The sequence below is a fragment of the Pogoniulus pusillus genome, chromosome 3 (assembly GCF_015220805.1).
Source record: "Pogoniulus pusillus isolate bPogPus1 chromosome 3, bPogPus1.pri, whole genome shotgun sequence".
In the NCBI taxonomy this organism is placed as follows: Eukaryota; Metazoa; Chordata; class Aves; order Piciformes; family Lybiidae; genus Pogoniulus; species Pogoniulus pusillus.
In genome coordinates, this window is record NC_087266.1 from 844,903 (window position 1) to 859,549 (window position 14,647).

General features: G+C 55.7%; 1 protein-coding gene across 1 annotated transcript in view; it reads right to left on the bottom strand.

Moving 5' to 3' along the window:
* Positions 1-9,843: 9,843 nt before the first annotated feature.
* The window catches only part of LOC135173238 (deleted in malignant brain tumors 1 protein-like), a 40,210-nt gene continuing 35,406 nt past the window's right edge, over positions 9,844-14,647 (bottom strand). The window contains exons 19-22 of the mRNA XM_064139992.1: positions 14,020-14,192; positions 12,395-12,783; positions 11,127-11,398; positions 9,844-10,010 (exon numbers count right to left, since the gene is read on the bottom strand). Coding sequence (XP_063996062.1) covers positions 9,844-10,010; positions 11,127-11,398; positions 12,395-12,783; positions 14,020-14,192 — 1,001 coding nt within the window. The remainder of the gene's footprint in view (positions 10,011-11,126; positions 11,399-12,394; positions 12,784-14,019; positions 14,193-14,647) is intronic.

Consider the following 14,647-nt stretch of genomic DNA (forward strand, 5'->3'; position numbering starts at 1 on the left):
GCAGTCTGACCAGCTGCCATGCCCTGTCCTGGGCAACAGCCAGCCTTGCTGCCCTTCTCTGGGCACCTGCCAGCACCTCAACATCTCTCTTGAGTGGAGGAGCCCAGGCTGGACACAGCACTCCAGGTGTGGCCTGAGCAGTGCTGAGCACAGGGGCAGAAGAACCTGCCCTGTACTGAAGTGACTGAGTGAGCTTATCCCCACCAGTACCCACGTAGCTGTGAGCGGGGCCAGGACAGCACAGTGTGTACCAGCTCTGAGCTGGCAGCAGCCCATGCATCTTCTGCCAACACTGTTTGCTTCTGAATGGAAAAGAAGAAACAATCCAGACCCCAGGGGAGAGCTTCTCATCGAGGTTTCATTCCCAAACCAAAGAGGGTCCAGCAGAGAGCTATGAGGATGATGAGGGGACTGGCCTTTAGCAGCCCCTTGAGAACAGGGCTTCAGCAAAACTCCTGCCCCTCTACTCTGCCCTGGGGTGACCCCAGCTTGAGCACTGCCTTCAGTTTTGGGCTCCCCAGTTGCAGAGGGACAGGGATCTGCTGGAGAGAGTCCAAGGGAGGGCTACGAGGATGAGGAGGGGACTGGAGCACTGCCTGGGGCTGGGGCTGCTTAGTCTTGAGAAGACTGAGAGGGGATTTAATCAATGCTTAGAAACATCTGAGGGCTGGAGGTCAGGAGGGGGGGACAGGCTCTGCTCACTGCTCCCTGGCACAGGACAAGCAGCAGTGGATGGAAGCTGCAGCACAGGAGGTTCCAGCTCAGCACAAGGGGGAACTTCTTGCCTGGAAGGGTCCCAGAGCCCTGGCACAGGCTGCCCAGAGAGGCTGTGCAGTCTCCTTCCCGGGAGCCCTTCCAGGCCTGTCTGGATGTGTTCCTGTGTGCCCTGAGCTGGATTGTGTGGTCCTGCTCTGGTAGGGGGTTGGACTGGATGAGCTTTTTGGGTCCCTTCCAACCCCTGATATCCTGTGAGCCTGTGACAAACAAATTGGTTCTGTCTTGTGAGCTGCCCTGGATCAAAGCGCTCTGGGTCTAAAGGTCTGGCTCTGCCCAGTGTCACACAAGCTCCCTTCATCTCCACCTGAGAAGGAAAGCACTGCTTTGGCTGCTGCCAGGCTATCAGCACTGCTCGGGTGTCCTGTCCTCCACGTGCCGGGCTGCTGACTCACCAGCAAGGCCACTTGCCCCAGAAGTGCCAGGCAGCAGGAGCGTGGCAGTCAGTGGGCAGTGGGGACACATTCCCCAGCTGCAGGAATCTGATGTGTTCATGGAGCAAGCTCCTGGGCAGGGCCACGGCTGTGCCTCTCCACTGAGAGCCTTGCTGAGAGCAGTGCGGCAGCGCAGCTGAGAGCAGACATCCTCAGTGTGGAGAAGCATCAAGATCTGCCTTTGCAGCATTCTTCAGTCTCTTCTAGGTGACCCTGCTCTGGTAGAGGGTTGGACTTGAGGATCCTTCCAGCCCCTGATCAGTGCTGGGCCCGACCCTGTTCAATATCTTTAGTGATGATCTGGAGCAGAGAATTGAGTCCAGCAGCAGTGAGTTTGCAGATGGCACCAAGCTAGGAGCAGCTGTGGAGCTGTTGGAGGGTAGCAGAGCCCTGCAGAGGGACCTGGCCAGGCTGGATGGGTGGGCAGAGGCCAAGGGGATGAGACTGAACAAGGCCAAGTGCAGGGTTCTGCACTTTGGCCACAGCAACCCCAAGCAGCACTAGAGGCTGGGGCCAGAGTGGCTTAGATCAGGCAGGCAGAGAGGGCCCTGGGGGTGCTGGGAGAGAGGAGCTGAAGCTGAGGCAGCAGTGCCCAGGTGGGCAGCAGAGCCAATGGCATCCTGGGCTGGCTCAGGAGCAGTGTGGGCAGCAGGACAAGGGAGGTTCTTGTGCCCCTGTGCTCAGCACTGCTCAGGCCACCCCTGGAGTGCTGTGTCCAGTTGTGGGCTCCTGAATTGCAGAGAGCTGCTGAGGTGCTGCTCCAAGCAGAAATGTCAGAGCAAAGGCTGCCTGCAATGGAAACCCTGCAGGCCAGGCTCAGTCCTTTCTGTTTTTTCATCTCCCCTTCCATCTCCTATTTTCCCTCATCTTCCTCCTTTCCTTTCCGTCTCCTTCCTTTCCTCTCCATCTTCCTCTTTCCCCTCATATTCCTCCTTTCCTCCCCATCTCCTATTTCCCCCATCTTCCCCTTTTCCTCTCCATCCCCCTCCTTTCAGCACCACCTCCCCTTCCCCACCACACCTGCCCCTTTCCCACCCCACACTGCATTTTCCCCTTTCCCCCCAAACCCACAGCACCTGGGTCCTGTTGGAGTCTCCTCCCACCCCAGCTGCGACCACTTTGCCCTCCCTGCCCACTCCCCTATTTAATGGCCCCAGGCAAGGCAAGCCCCAAGCTTGCCCATTTGGGCAGAAGATCCTCCTCGGATCATCACTGGTGAGTGCCTGTGGTGCCCACTGGGTGACTGGTGGAGGGGATCCAAAGGCCGGGGGGCCTGCTTGGCCCCCCGGTCAGCTAGGGCTAGGCTCAGATGGTTGCTCTAACATTGCTCACGGGTGGTGGCTGCACCTCCTCACTTAGGCTGAGCTCCTCTCTGTGCTGTCTTGCTCCAGGCTCTGAGGTAAGTGAGGTGAGGGTGGTGGTAGAGAAGGAGCTGGGTGGCTCCTGGTGCCTGTGCTCCTTGCCCTGCCAGAGCCCCCCAGAAGCAGCAGCAGCAGCAGCCTGCTGGTTGTGTGCTTCTGTGCTTAGCTCCTGTGCCCACAGCAGCTTTCAACTTGGTGCCAGCTTCAGAGCTGCTGATGCCAACCCTGAGAAGCTTGCTCAGCATCACAACCTCAGACCTGTGTGCAGTCTGCAGAGGAGGTTCCACAACCTCTCTGGGTGTCTGCTCCAGGGCTCCAGCACCCTCACAGGGAGGAGTTACTGCTTGCTTCAGAAGGAACCTCCTGGGTTCTGGTGTGTGCCTGTTGCCCCTTGGCCACTGCCCACTGAAAAGAGCCTGCCCCGATATTTTTGAGCCCCTCCAGTTAGGTATTAAGCACTGATGGAGTCTCCCCTCAGGTCCCTCCTCTCCAAGCTAAAGAGCTGCAGGTTTCTCAGCCTTTCCTCCTTCCATTCCCCTCAGCACCTTCATAGCCTCCCCTGGACTCTCTTTCCAGTAGTTTCTTCTTGGCATCTTCAAATGATTATAGATTAAAAGGTGCAGCTGCACTGGGATGCTGTGATCAGAGAGCAGGATTTATCCCTGTGGTACCATGAGCTCTGTCTGCTCTGCTCCCTGCCTGTTGTGTCATGCTTGACTTTTTTCCTTTCCCAAGCATTCTAAAGCAGACAAATTCACCCTGGATTTGCCTGCCCACTGCTAGTCTGCCCCTCTTACTTGCCTCCCCTTTCCCACAGTGTAGGTGTGGATAAGCTAGAGCAGCTGTGAATTGGGGTTGGGCTCTGCTGCCAGGCAAGCAGCAAGAGAAGAAGGGGACAGAGTCTGAAGCTGTGCCAGGGCAGGTTCAGGATGGATGTGAGGAGGAAGTTGTTGTCAGAGAGAGTGATTGGCACTGGAATGGGCTGCCCAGGGAGGTGGTGGAGTGGCCGTGGCTGGAGGTGTTGCAGCCAAGCCTGGCTGGGGCACTTAGTGCCATGGTCTGGTTGGTTGGGCAGGGCTGGGTGCTAGGTTGGGCTGGAGGAGCTTGGAGCTCTCTGCCAGCCTGCTTGAGTCAATGATTCTATGATTCTAAACCTCCCATGGCACAACCTGAGGCCATTTCCTCTCCTCTTAGTGCTAGGTAATAGGGAGAGGAGAGCATTGCCCACCTTGCTACAGCCTGCCCTCAGGGGGCAGTGCAGAAGGGATGAGGAAGGGCTGGCTGCCTTGCTCCCCTCACTGTATTTCTTGTCCAAGCATCTATTTGCCTTGAAAAAAGAAACCACCAATCCTTGTGCACTCACACAGTGGTTCCCTGCTGCCCATGCAGGTGGTGCATTTCTTACCCCTACTGCACTTTTGAGACTTCCTTTGCCCCAATTCCAGGCTCACAGGATGTCAGGGGCTGGAGGGCACCCAAGGAGATCATCCAGTCCAACCCCCTGCCAGAGCAGGACCACACAATCCAGCTCAGGGCACACAGGAACACATCCAGACAGGCCTGGAAAGGATCCAGAGAAGGAGACTCCACAGCCTCTCTGGGCAGCCTGTGCCAGGCTCTGGGACCCTTCCAGGCAAGAAGTTCCCCCTTGTGCTGAGCTGGAACCTCCTGAGCTGCAGCTTCCATCCATTGCTGCTTGTCCTGTGCCAGGGAGCAGTGAGCAGAGCCTGTCCCCCCCTCCTGACCCCCAGCCCTCAGATAGTTACAGACATTGATTCAATCCCCTCTGAGTCTTCTCTTCTCCAGACTAAGCAGCCCCAGGGCCCTCAGCCTCTCCTCACCAGGCAGTGCCTTCCAGTCCCCTCATCATCCTCATGGCCCTCCCTTGAACCCTCTCCAGCAGATCCCTGTCCCTCTGCAACTGGGGAGCCCAAAGCTGAAGGCAGTGCTCAAGCTGGGGTCTCCCCAGGGCAGAGTAGAGAAGTTTTGCTGAAGCCCTGTTCCCGGGGGGCTGCTGATGGCCAGGGCTGGTCCCTGGTGGAGCTGCTCCCAGTGCCGAGTGGAAGCAGCCCCAGCAGGCGTGAGGGAGCAGTGTGCTGACAGCTGGGTCCCTGCACAGGGGAACTCATCTGCTCCGTTGGGGCCGACCTGGGGAGACAAGGGAAGCATTTCCCTCGGGCCATGAGCACCTTGGGTGAGGACCTGTTTGGAGCATTAAGTGCTGGTCTGAATTCCTGCTCCCAGAGGAGTGGCTCCCTGGGACCAGGATGTCCGCCCAGCCTCTGGAAGCCCCAGGCCAGCCCTGAGAATGGGGCACAGGAAAGTCTTTGCCAGAGGTGAAGGCCATGCCAAGGTAAATGGACAGGTGGCAGGGCAGGCCATTTCAGCCTGCTACCCAGCTAAGGCTGTGTGTCAACACAGGTTGCTTAACTTGGCCTGTGCTGCCTCCTTGCAGGTTTTCCTGCTGCTCATTTTCACATGGGAAAAGAGGTAATGAGCTGCTGTGGCAGTGCCTTGTGGCTGATGGCAGTCAAACCTGGAGCTTAAAGAGCTGCTCTCAGCTTCTAGCATGTTCCAACAGGTTAATGGACTGGTATGGCTCACCCAACCTAGCACCCAGCCCTGCCCAACCAACCAGACCATGGCACTAAGTGCCCCAGCCAGGCTTGGCTGCAACACCTCCAGGCACAGCCACTCCACCACCTCCCTGGGCAGCCCATTCCAATGCCAATCACTCTCTCTGACAACAACTTCTTCCTCACATGCAGCCTAGACCTGCCCTGCCACAGCTTCAGACTCTGTCCCCTTCTTCTCTTGCTGCTTGCCTGGCAGCAGAGCCCAACCCCACCTGGCTACAGCCTCCCTGCAGGCAGCTGCAGGCAGCAACGAGCTCTGCCCTGAGCCTCCTCTGCTGCAGGCTGCACACCCCCAGCTCCCTCAGCCTCTCCTCATAGGCCTTCTCTAGGGGAAGGGGCACCCTGAGCTGGCTGAGGTCTTACCCCCATGCTCCCATGGCCCACAGCCCCAGGCCCTGCCTAGCAGAGCACCTGCAGCTGTAAGCATCACCAGGGCAGTGCATTGATGTAGTTGCTAGGAAATGGAATGCTTCTTTCCAGACTGCCAGAGACCCCCCAAGGCCATTGAAATCCTAGCCTGAGTTGCAAAGAGTTAATTTCCAGCTTGATCTGTGAGTGTCACCCCAGCTGCCATACTTCAGGGGAGCCTCTCTCGTGATCAAGGATGAAGGCTTTTGGTGCTGGCTCCTCGACAATGCGTTCCTCAGAGCAACCCAGGGAGCTGCCCTGAGACAAAGAAGGTTTGTTCCACACTGGCAAGGCTCAGCCCAAGGGTTTGCTCCACATGCACAGAGTGCAGCTTTCAAATGCACACTGCCCAAGCTGCTCAGGACCTTGACAAGAAGCTGAAGCAACAGAATTTGGCCACCCTCTTGCAACTGGGGCTCCACCGAGGCTTTCTGAGCCTGTAGGTAGGGGTGGCAGGGTCCAGCCTTTTGGAAAGAAGGCCTGGTTTTGCCACATCCCTGCTCTCTGGCTCTTTGAAGAGGAAGTGCTCTGTGGCACTTCTGTGCATGCAAGAACAGAGCCCTCACGCAGTGGAGCTCAGTTCTCATCACATTGCATGCAAAGAAGCTCTGCTCGAGTCCAGGCTTACTGATGGAAGGTGATGATAGCTGGGGAAGATGATGGTAACTGATGCCAAGTGCTTCAGGAGCACCTGTGGGCAAACCTTTGCAACCAGGAAACTTCAGGCCTCAGGTCAGGGTCCCTTTGAGTGAGCAGCTGGGCTCCACTCAAGAGAGATGTTAAAGTGCTGGAAGGTGTCCAGAGAAGGGCAGCAAGGCTGGGGAGGGGCCTGGAGCACAGCCCTGTGAGGAGAGGCTGAGGGAGCTGGGGGTGTGCAGCCTGCAGCAGAGGAGGCTCAGGGCAGAGCTCATTGCTGCCTGCAGCTGCCTGCAGGGAGGCTGTAGCCAGGTGGGGTTGGGCTCTGCTGCCAGGCAAGCAGCAAGAGAAGGGGACAGAGTCTGAAGCTGTGCCAGGGTAGGTTCAGGATGGATGTGAGGAGGAAGTTGTTGTCAGAGAGAGTGATTGGCATAGGAATGGGCTGCCCAGGGAGATGGAGTGGCTGTGCCTGGAGGTGTTGCAGCCAAGCCTGGCTGGGGCACTTAGTGCCATGGTCTGGTTGGTTGGGCAGGGCTGGGTGCTAGGTTGGGCTGTCTGAGCTTGGAGCTCTCTTCCAGCCTGCTTGGTTCTATTCTATGATTCTATGCTGCTCCCCTCAGATAATTGTTTGGAAGCTATGACCTAGCTGCTGGTGTTTGTTTCTGGATAAACCAAGCACTGTTGCCTGTGCATTCCTTACCTCTCCCACGTCTCTAGCTTTTCTCAGTGTGAGCAGAGCTACTGCTGAGCAATATTGTGCTCTTTTAGACAAAGAGGTCAGTTGTGGGTCACAGACTGCATTGTTTTCTTTAGCTGGGATATTTTTTTAGCTGGCTGCATTCATGAAGTGAGAATTGTGAAGTAAGTTGCACATATCCCTGGCCACACAGTTTCTTCCTTGCTTTGTACCTTGGTGTGATAAGGCTAAGCCAACAGCATGGACCACTCACTGGATAAGGAATGGGCTGGATGGTGGCAGGCAGAGAGTGGTGAGCAAGGGCACAATGCCCACCTGGAGAGCAGTGCCAAGCGGCTCCCTCAGGGGTCAGTGCTGGCACCAGTGCAGTTTGTCATCTTTGTCAGTGCCATGGACAGAGCAATCAGTGCACCCTCAGCAAGTGTGCAGATGGCACCAAGCTGTGTGGCACAGTCGACTTGCTAGAGGGCAGGGATCCATCCAGAGGGACCTGGACAGGCTGCAGAAGTGTGCCCAGGCCAATCTCATGGCATTCAACAAGGCCAAGTGTAAGGTCCTGCACCTGGGCAGGGGCAATCCCAAGCACAGCTCCAGGCTGGGTGGGGAATGGCTGAGAGCAGCCCTGAGGAACAGGACCTGGGGGTCTGGGGTGGTGAAAAGCTCAACAGGAGCCTGCAGTGTGAGTGCAGCCCAGACACAACCCTGTGCTGGGCTGCAGCAAGAGCAGTGTGGGAAGCAGGGCAAGGAAAGGGATTCTGCCCCTTGGCTCTGCTCTCCTCACACCCCACCTGCAGTCCTGGGGGCAGTTCTGGAGCCCCCAGCACAAGCAGCACATGGAAGTGTTGGAGCCAGTGCAGAGGAGGCCACCAAGATGCTGAGAGGGCTGCAGCAGCTCTGCTCTGAGCACAGGCTGAGAGAGTTGGGGCTGTGCAGCCTGGAGAGGAGAAGGCTCCCAGGAGACCTTGGAGTGGCCTTGCAGGATCTGAAGTGAGCTCCAGGAGGGCTGGGGAGGGACTAGTGACAAGGTCTGGGAATGACAAGGAAAGGAGGAATGGGTTTGAAGTGGCAGAGGAGAAACTGGATGTTAGGAAAGGGCTCTTTGCAGTGAGGGTGGTGAGACACTGGCACAGGTTGAGGGTGGTGAGACACTGGCACAGGTTGCCCAGGGAGGTTGTGGAGCACAGAATCTTTGGTCACGTTGGGTGATTCTGTGCTCCACAACCTCCCTGGGGGTGTTGAAGACCAGGTTGGATGAGGCCTTCAGCAACCTGTTCTTGTGGGAGGCTTGGAACCTGATGACGGAGGTTGTGGAGCACAGAATCACAGAATGGGATCTTAGATCCCTTTGGAGACCACTGACAGCAACTCCTCCACTCACTTTGGCTACTGCCTGATGCTATGTTGTGAGCAAATCCTTCACTAATTGCCATGAGCAGAAAGGAGCTTCCTGTGCCCTCTGGCGGCTAAGTGGTAAAGTCAACCCCAAGACTCTTCCAGGATCATGTTTGAGTTTGCCACTTTAAGAACCAGGTGCTCTGGGTTTGCCTGTTCCCTGTGTGTGTACATTTCCAAACATTGGGTTTTGCACCCTGTGAATCAGTTTCCTGGGCAGATCTAATGTTACTAAGCAGGTTTCATAGCTGGTAACAGTCTTCACCTGGCTGCCAAAATTCATAGAGGTGATTAATTGTGCACAGTCTGTCACAGACCCTAGGGCCAGGTGCTTGCTGTATAATTCACCTGTACAGAAAAGAATCAACTCCTTCTTTTGGAGGCTGCATTAAGATCTTTAGAAGTTCCACCTGCAGCACCTAAGAAGCAGGGGCTCAGTCCAGCACTTGGTGAAACTTCAGTCCAACAGACCACACTCTTCATCAGGTCTTTGTTTTAATCACAGAGGTGCAAATGTGAAAGGCAAATCAGAATCATTGCTCTGCAAACATGCTTGCCTTTGATCTGCAGCTGTACTGCTCACACCCAGCTTGCCTCCCACCTGGAAATCTCTGCCCTTGAGAAACGAGCCCAGAGCCAATATGGTTCCAGTGAGAAATGCAGCACTAAAGCAACGCTCAAAAGAAGTGACCTTCTTGTGGCCTTGCAGCAGCTGAAGGGGGCTACAAGAAAGCTGGGGAGGGACTTCTGAGGGTGTGAGGGAGTGTCAGGAGTGGGGGGGAATGGAGCAAAGGTGGAGGTGGGGAGAGTGAGGCTGGAGGTGAGGAGGAAGTTGTTGAGCAGGAGAGTGGTGAGAGGCTGGACTGGGTTGCCCAGGGAGGTGGTTGAGGCCCCATGGCTGGAGGTGTTTGAGGCCAGGCTGGCTGAGGCTGTGTGCAGCCTGCTCTAGGGTAGGGTGTCCCTGGGCAAGGCAAGGAGGTTGGCACTGGCTGCTCCTTGTGGTCTCTTCCAGCCCAGACTGGTTCTCTGGTTCTGTGATTCTCTAAATGGAAGTGTGTACAGCCACAGCTCCCTGGCAAGGTCGATTTTGACCTCTCCTTTCCAGATGTGGCCTGTTACTGCTCTCCACCTGAAGTATTCCTCCTTTTTAGTGAACCTTGGCATACTTCTCCATGTCTCATCCATGTTCTCTTCCCAGCTCACAAAGTTTCAGGCAGTGAAATGAGTGAAGGATGCAAGATGGGAATTAGAGAAGGATGCTGAAGCGATTGCATCAAACAACTGGTGAGGTGGATGTTGAAATGGTTTCTTAATCACTTGAGAGGGGTTGGGGTGACAAAGTTGCTGTAAGGCATTGTGACAGGTTGGGCTCCGTTGCAGATGAGGATACCAATGGCACAGCTCCTTAAAACCTACACCTGTGTGGCTGTGGCTGAAGCATTTTGGTGGCTCATAACGCAGGATTCTACCCCGTGGCCGTTTGGTGGATGGGGAGACCTCTGCCCTCACATTGTCTCACGTGAGAGAGATGTCTTCAGAGCAGGTCTTGCAAGGAACCCAGCAAGAACAAAGACAACAACTGCCAGGAGGGCGACGGCGGCCACGAGCGGTGCCAGAGGCTTGTCAGCGGCGGCGGCGAGATCGTGGGCAGGAGGCGCGGGAGGGTCCGGCCCTGCGGGGGGAGGCAGAGGGAGTCTGGCCTCAGTAGGTGAGAGATGTGGGTGGGTCCCAGGGCAGAAATGAGCTAACGCAGAACAGATCTGATCTTTAGAGCTACTTGAGCAGGCCTTGTGTTAGCAGGGAGGACAGCTCAGCTGAGCACACTCCACCAGCAGACAGGAGCTAAAAGGGCTCTCAGGGAGGCTGGGATCACAGGCTCACAGGATGCCAGGGGCTGGAGGGCACCCAAGGAGGTCATCCAGTCCAACCCCCTGCCAGAGCAGGACCACACAATCCAGCTCAGGGCACACAGGAACACATCCAGACAGGCCTGGAAAGGCTCCACACAAGGAGACTCCACAGCCTCTCTGGGCAGCCTGTGCCAGGGCTCTGGGACCCTTCCAGGCAAGAAGTTCCCCTTGTGCTGAGCTGGAACCTCCTGTGCTGCAGCTTCCATCCATTGCTGCTTGTCCTGTGCCAGGGAGCAGTGAGCAGAGCCTGTCCCTCCCTCCTGACCCCCAACCTCAGATAGTTACAGACATGACTAAATCCCCTCTGAGTCTTCTCTTCTCCAGACTAAGCAGCCCCAGGGCCCTCAGCCTCTCCTCTAATCATTCTGTCAAGAAGCTCCCCCTTGTGTTGAGGTGGAACCTCCTGTGGTGCCGCTCCCACCCGCTGCTGCCCACTGGCCATGACGTCACACAAGCAGACTGGAGCTAAGTGGTTAATGGAGCTGTAGAACTGAAATGAATCATAGAATCATTAAGATTGAGAAGACCTCCAAGAACATGGAGTCCACCTGTCAACCCGTGACCACCACCCCCACTAAACCGTGCCATGAAGTGTCACATCTGCACTGGTTTTGAGCACCTCCAGGGATGATGCCTCTCTGGGCAGCCTGCTCCCCACTCATTCAGCAAAGAATTTTTACCTCATACCCAATATAAACCTCCCCTGGAGCAAACTGAGGCCATTTCCTCTTGTCCTATTGTTAGCTACTTGGGAGAAGGGACCAGCACCCATCTCTGTGCAACACCCAAACCATCACAGCAGCTTGCAGGGAGCAGCCCCAAGCGCAGGGCTGTGGCTTAGCTTCGAGCATCAGGCAGAGAGATTCATCGGACTTTACCAGTACTCCCTCTCTGAGCAACCCCTTCTCGAAGCCGAAGTGGTCCAACAACGACGCTGACTTTCTCCTCAGCGGAGCCTGTGTCTCTCTTGGTCCTGCTCACACAGCCCCGGTAGCAGCGGGAGGAGCGGTCCCAGCGCCCGCAGACCGCCAGCTGGCAGCGCAGGTACACAGCCGGGTGGCGGCTGAGGAACTCAAAGGCGCTGAACTTGAACCGAGCAAAGTGGCTGTAGGGGGAGTACAGCGTGGTGTAGGAGGGGTCTCTAGGGCATCTAGAAAGAAAAACGAGAGAATTAGTCTTCGGGGGCACAGCTCTGCAGAAATGCCACAGAATAAAGCCAAATTAGAACCAGGGAATCACAGAATCAGTCAGGGTTGGAAGGTACCACGAGGAGCAGCCAATGCGAACCCCCTGCCATGCCCAGGGACACCCTACCCTAGAGCAGGCTGCACACAGCCTCAGCCAGCCTGGCCTCAAACACCTCCCTGGGCAACCCAGTCCAGCCTCTCACCACTCTCCTGCTCAACAACTTCCTCCTCACCTCCAGCCTCACTCTCCCCACCTCCACCTTTGCTCCCTTCAGCATCTTTTTGGCTCTGTGCTGGACTCTCTCCAGCAGTTCCATGTCCCTCTTGCACAGAGGGTGCCCAGAACTGGACACAGCACTCCAGATGTGTCCTCAGCAGGGCAGAGTAGAGGGGCAGGAGAACCTCTCTCAACCTACTAACCACAGATCTTCTAATCCACCCCAGAATGGCACTGGCACTCCTGGCCACCAGAGCACACTGCTGGGCTATGGGTCAGCCTCCTGTCCATTAGGACTCTCAAATCCCTTTCACCTTCATTGCCTTCCAACAGGTCAGTCCCCAACCTGTACTGGTCCCTGGGGCTGTTCTTTCCCAGGTGCCAGACTCCACACTTGCTGAGTTTCATTCCATGTCTCCCTGCCCTCCCCTCCAGCCTGTTCAGCTCTGGCTGAATGGCTGCACAGCCTTCTGGTGTGTGGCAGCCACTCCACCCAGCTCGCTGTCATCAGCAAACCTGCTGGCAGTGCCCCCTGTGCCCTCAGCCAGGTCGTTGGTGGATATATAGACCCGAACTGGCATTTCTAATTCCCAGGCTCATACTGCAAAACCAAAAGCAACCCCCAAAGACCTCTTTGAAGAGTCTGTTGGCAAGGAGAGCTGCACCAGCTCGGAGTGGCTCTGTTCAGTAAATACAGAGAGGGTGCTGCAGCCACGAACCGCACCCCAGCGAATGCACTTACCCATCCCTGACTATGTCATAGGTCACGGCGTTAGAACTGTACGGGTCAGGAGATGCCACACAGGTGTCCACAAACACGACCAGGTTGGGGTCAGAGTTGTGAAGATGAGCTTGGAGGTACAGATTTTGGTTCAGGTCGATGTAGTAGGGAGAGTCTCGCACTTGCCGCACGAAGGAGGGGGAGTCATAGAAGGTGATGTTTATGTCGTAGCTTCCAAACTGGTTCTTGTCCACCTCCACTGTGTCCTTGGCCACATACATCACTTGCATCCAGGTGTTCTGGAGCATTTTGCAGCTGATGTGCAAGTTGATATTCTTTCTCCTCCTGATGATGTGGCCAGAAGACGTGACTCGGATCACGTTGGAGTAGTTGATTGTGTCATTGCTCTCCTGCTCAATGTGGAATTGAAAACGAGGAGCTGCTCTTATTTTATGGCCAGATTCCACGTTCTAAGCCTTGGCAGAGTAGTGTGCCATGTAAAAAGCACACTGGACTCATTTTGAGCTCTTTAAACAGAGAAGCTATGTGCTACTCTTTCCTGCTCACACATTGGAAATAAACTTGCTGAAGTATGTGATGAAACAACCACAGAATTGTCAGGGTGGGAAGGGAACTCAAGGCTCATCTAGTTCCGACCCCCCTGCCATGGGCAGGGACACCTCGCACTAGATCAGCTTGCCCAGAGCCACATCCTGATCTAGGGTAGGGTGTCCCTGCCCATGGCAGGGAGGTTGGAAATAGATGATCCTCGTGGTCCCTTCCAACCCCAACTGATTCTATGATTCTATCCAGACTGGCCTTAAAAACGTCTAGGAATGAGGCTACAACCACTTCCCTGGGCAACCTGTGCCAGTGTCTCACCACCCTCATGGTGAAGAACTTCTTCCTAACATCCAATCTTAAGCTCTCCTCCTCTAGCTTGTATCCTCTTCCTCTAGCTTGAATCTCCTCCTTTAGCCTGGAGGAAGTTCTTCACAGAGAGAGTGATTGGCATTGGAATGGGCTGCCCAGGGAGGTGGTGGAGTGGCCGTGGCTGGAGGTGTTGCAGCCAAGCCTGGCTGGGGCACTTAGTGCCATGGTCTGGTTGGTTGGGCAGGGCTGGGTGCTAGCTTGGGCTGGAGGAGCTTGGAGCTCTCTGCCAACCTACTTGATTCTATGGTTCTTTGACCCATTTCCCCTAGTCCTATTGCTACCCAACGTGCTAAAAAGTCCCTCAGAGTCAGTGGAGAAAAGCTCCTTGCCAAACCCAAGGCAAAGCAAACTCACTGAACAGTGGTGCAGTACACAGCAGTCTCAGAGCTGCATGGCATTTACAGAGCCACATCCACTCAGTATCATGGGGACCTCATCTAAGTCCCTCCCAGGCTTTCCTCCACCAGTGGTGTAGTGCAGAGAGATCTCAGAACTACACAGCACTTGCAAGGCTGCACCCAATGTGCACCACGGGATGTTCATACAACTCCCTCCCAGGCTTGCCTCCCTAGCAGCTCATTTTAGTGGAGCCTGGGGATTCCCTAAGGCCTGGCAGGGTAAGGCACTAGTAGTAAGGCTGGTTCACTGCTTAGCAGCAGGCACCACAGTGGCCCCTTCATGACTCTTCCTGCAGCACCCGAGGCTGAGCCTACCTCTCGCGTGGTCCCACAGCCGCTGTAGGGGATGTTGAATATAACCTCTCGCGCGGTGACTGTGGGTCTGCAGCCTCTGTCCTCCAGGGTGACCATCTGCTCCGAGTAGCCTTGAGACTGCAGGTAGTCTCTGCTCACCACGGCATGCATGTAGTCTGGTAAGCACAGAAGGGCTGGCAGAAGAAGAAGACACAATGGGTTCAGGAATTTGTCATCGATTCAAGGCTGTAACTCAGCCAAGTGTTGGGGGTTTCTCCATTTAGAAGGTAAGCATCAAGACATCAGCTTGACCTACTTCACACACGTCATTTGGACTACTGCACCCAGTTCTGGAGCCCCTGGGACAAGAGGGACATGGATGTGCTGGAAGGTGCCCAGGGAAGGGCCACGAGCATGAGCAGAGGGATGGAGCTGCTCTGCTGTGAGGAGAGACTGAGGGAGTCGAGGCTGTTCAGTCTTGGAAGGAGAAGGCTTCCAGGCGACCTTATTGTGAGCTTTCAGTATCTGAAGGGGGCTGCAAGAAAGCTGGGGAGGGACTTTTGAGGGTGTGAGGGAGTGATAGGACTGGGGGTAATGGAGCAAAGCTGGAGGTGGGGAGAGTCAGATTGGATGTAAGGAAGAAGTTGTT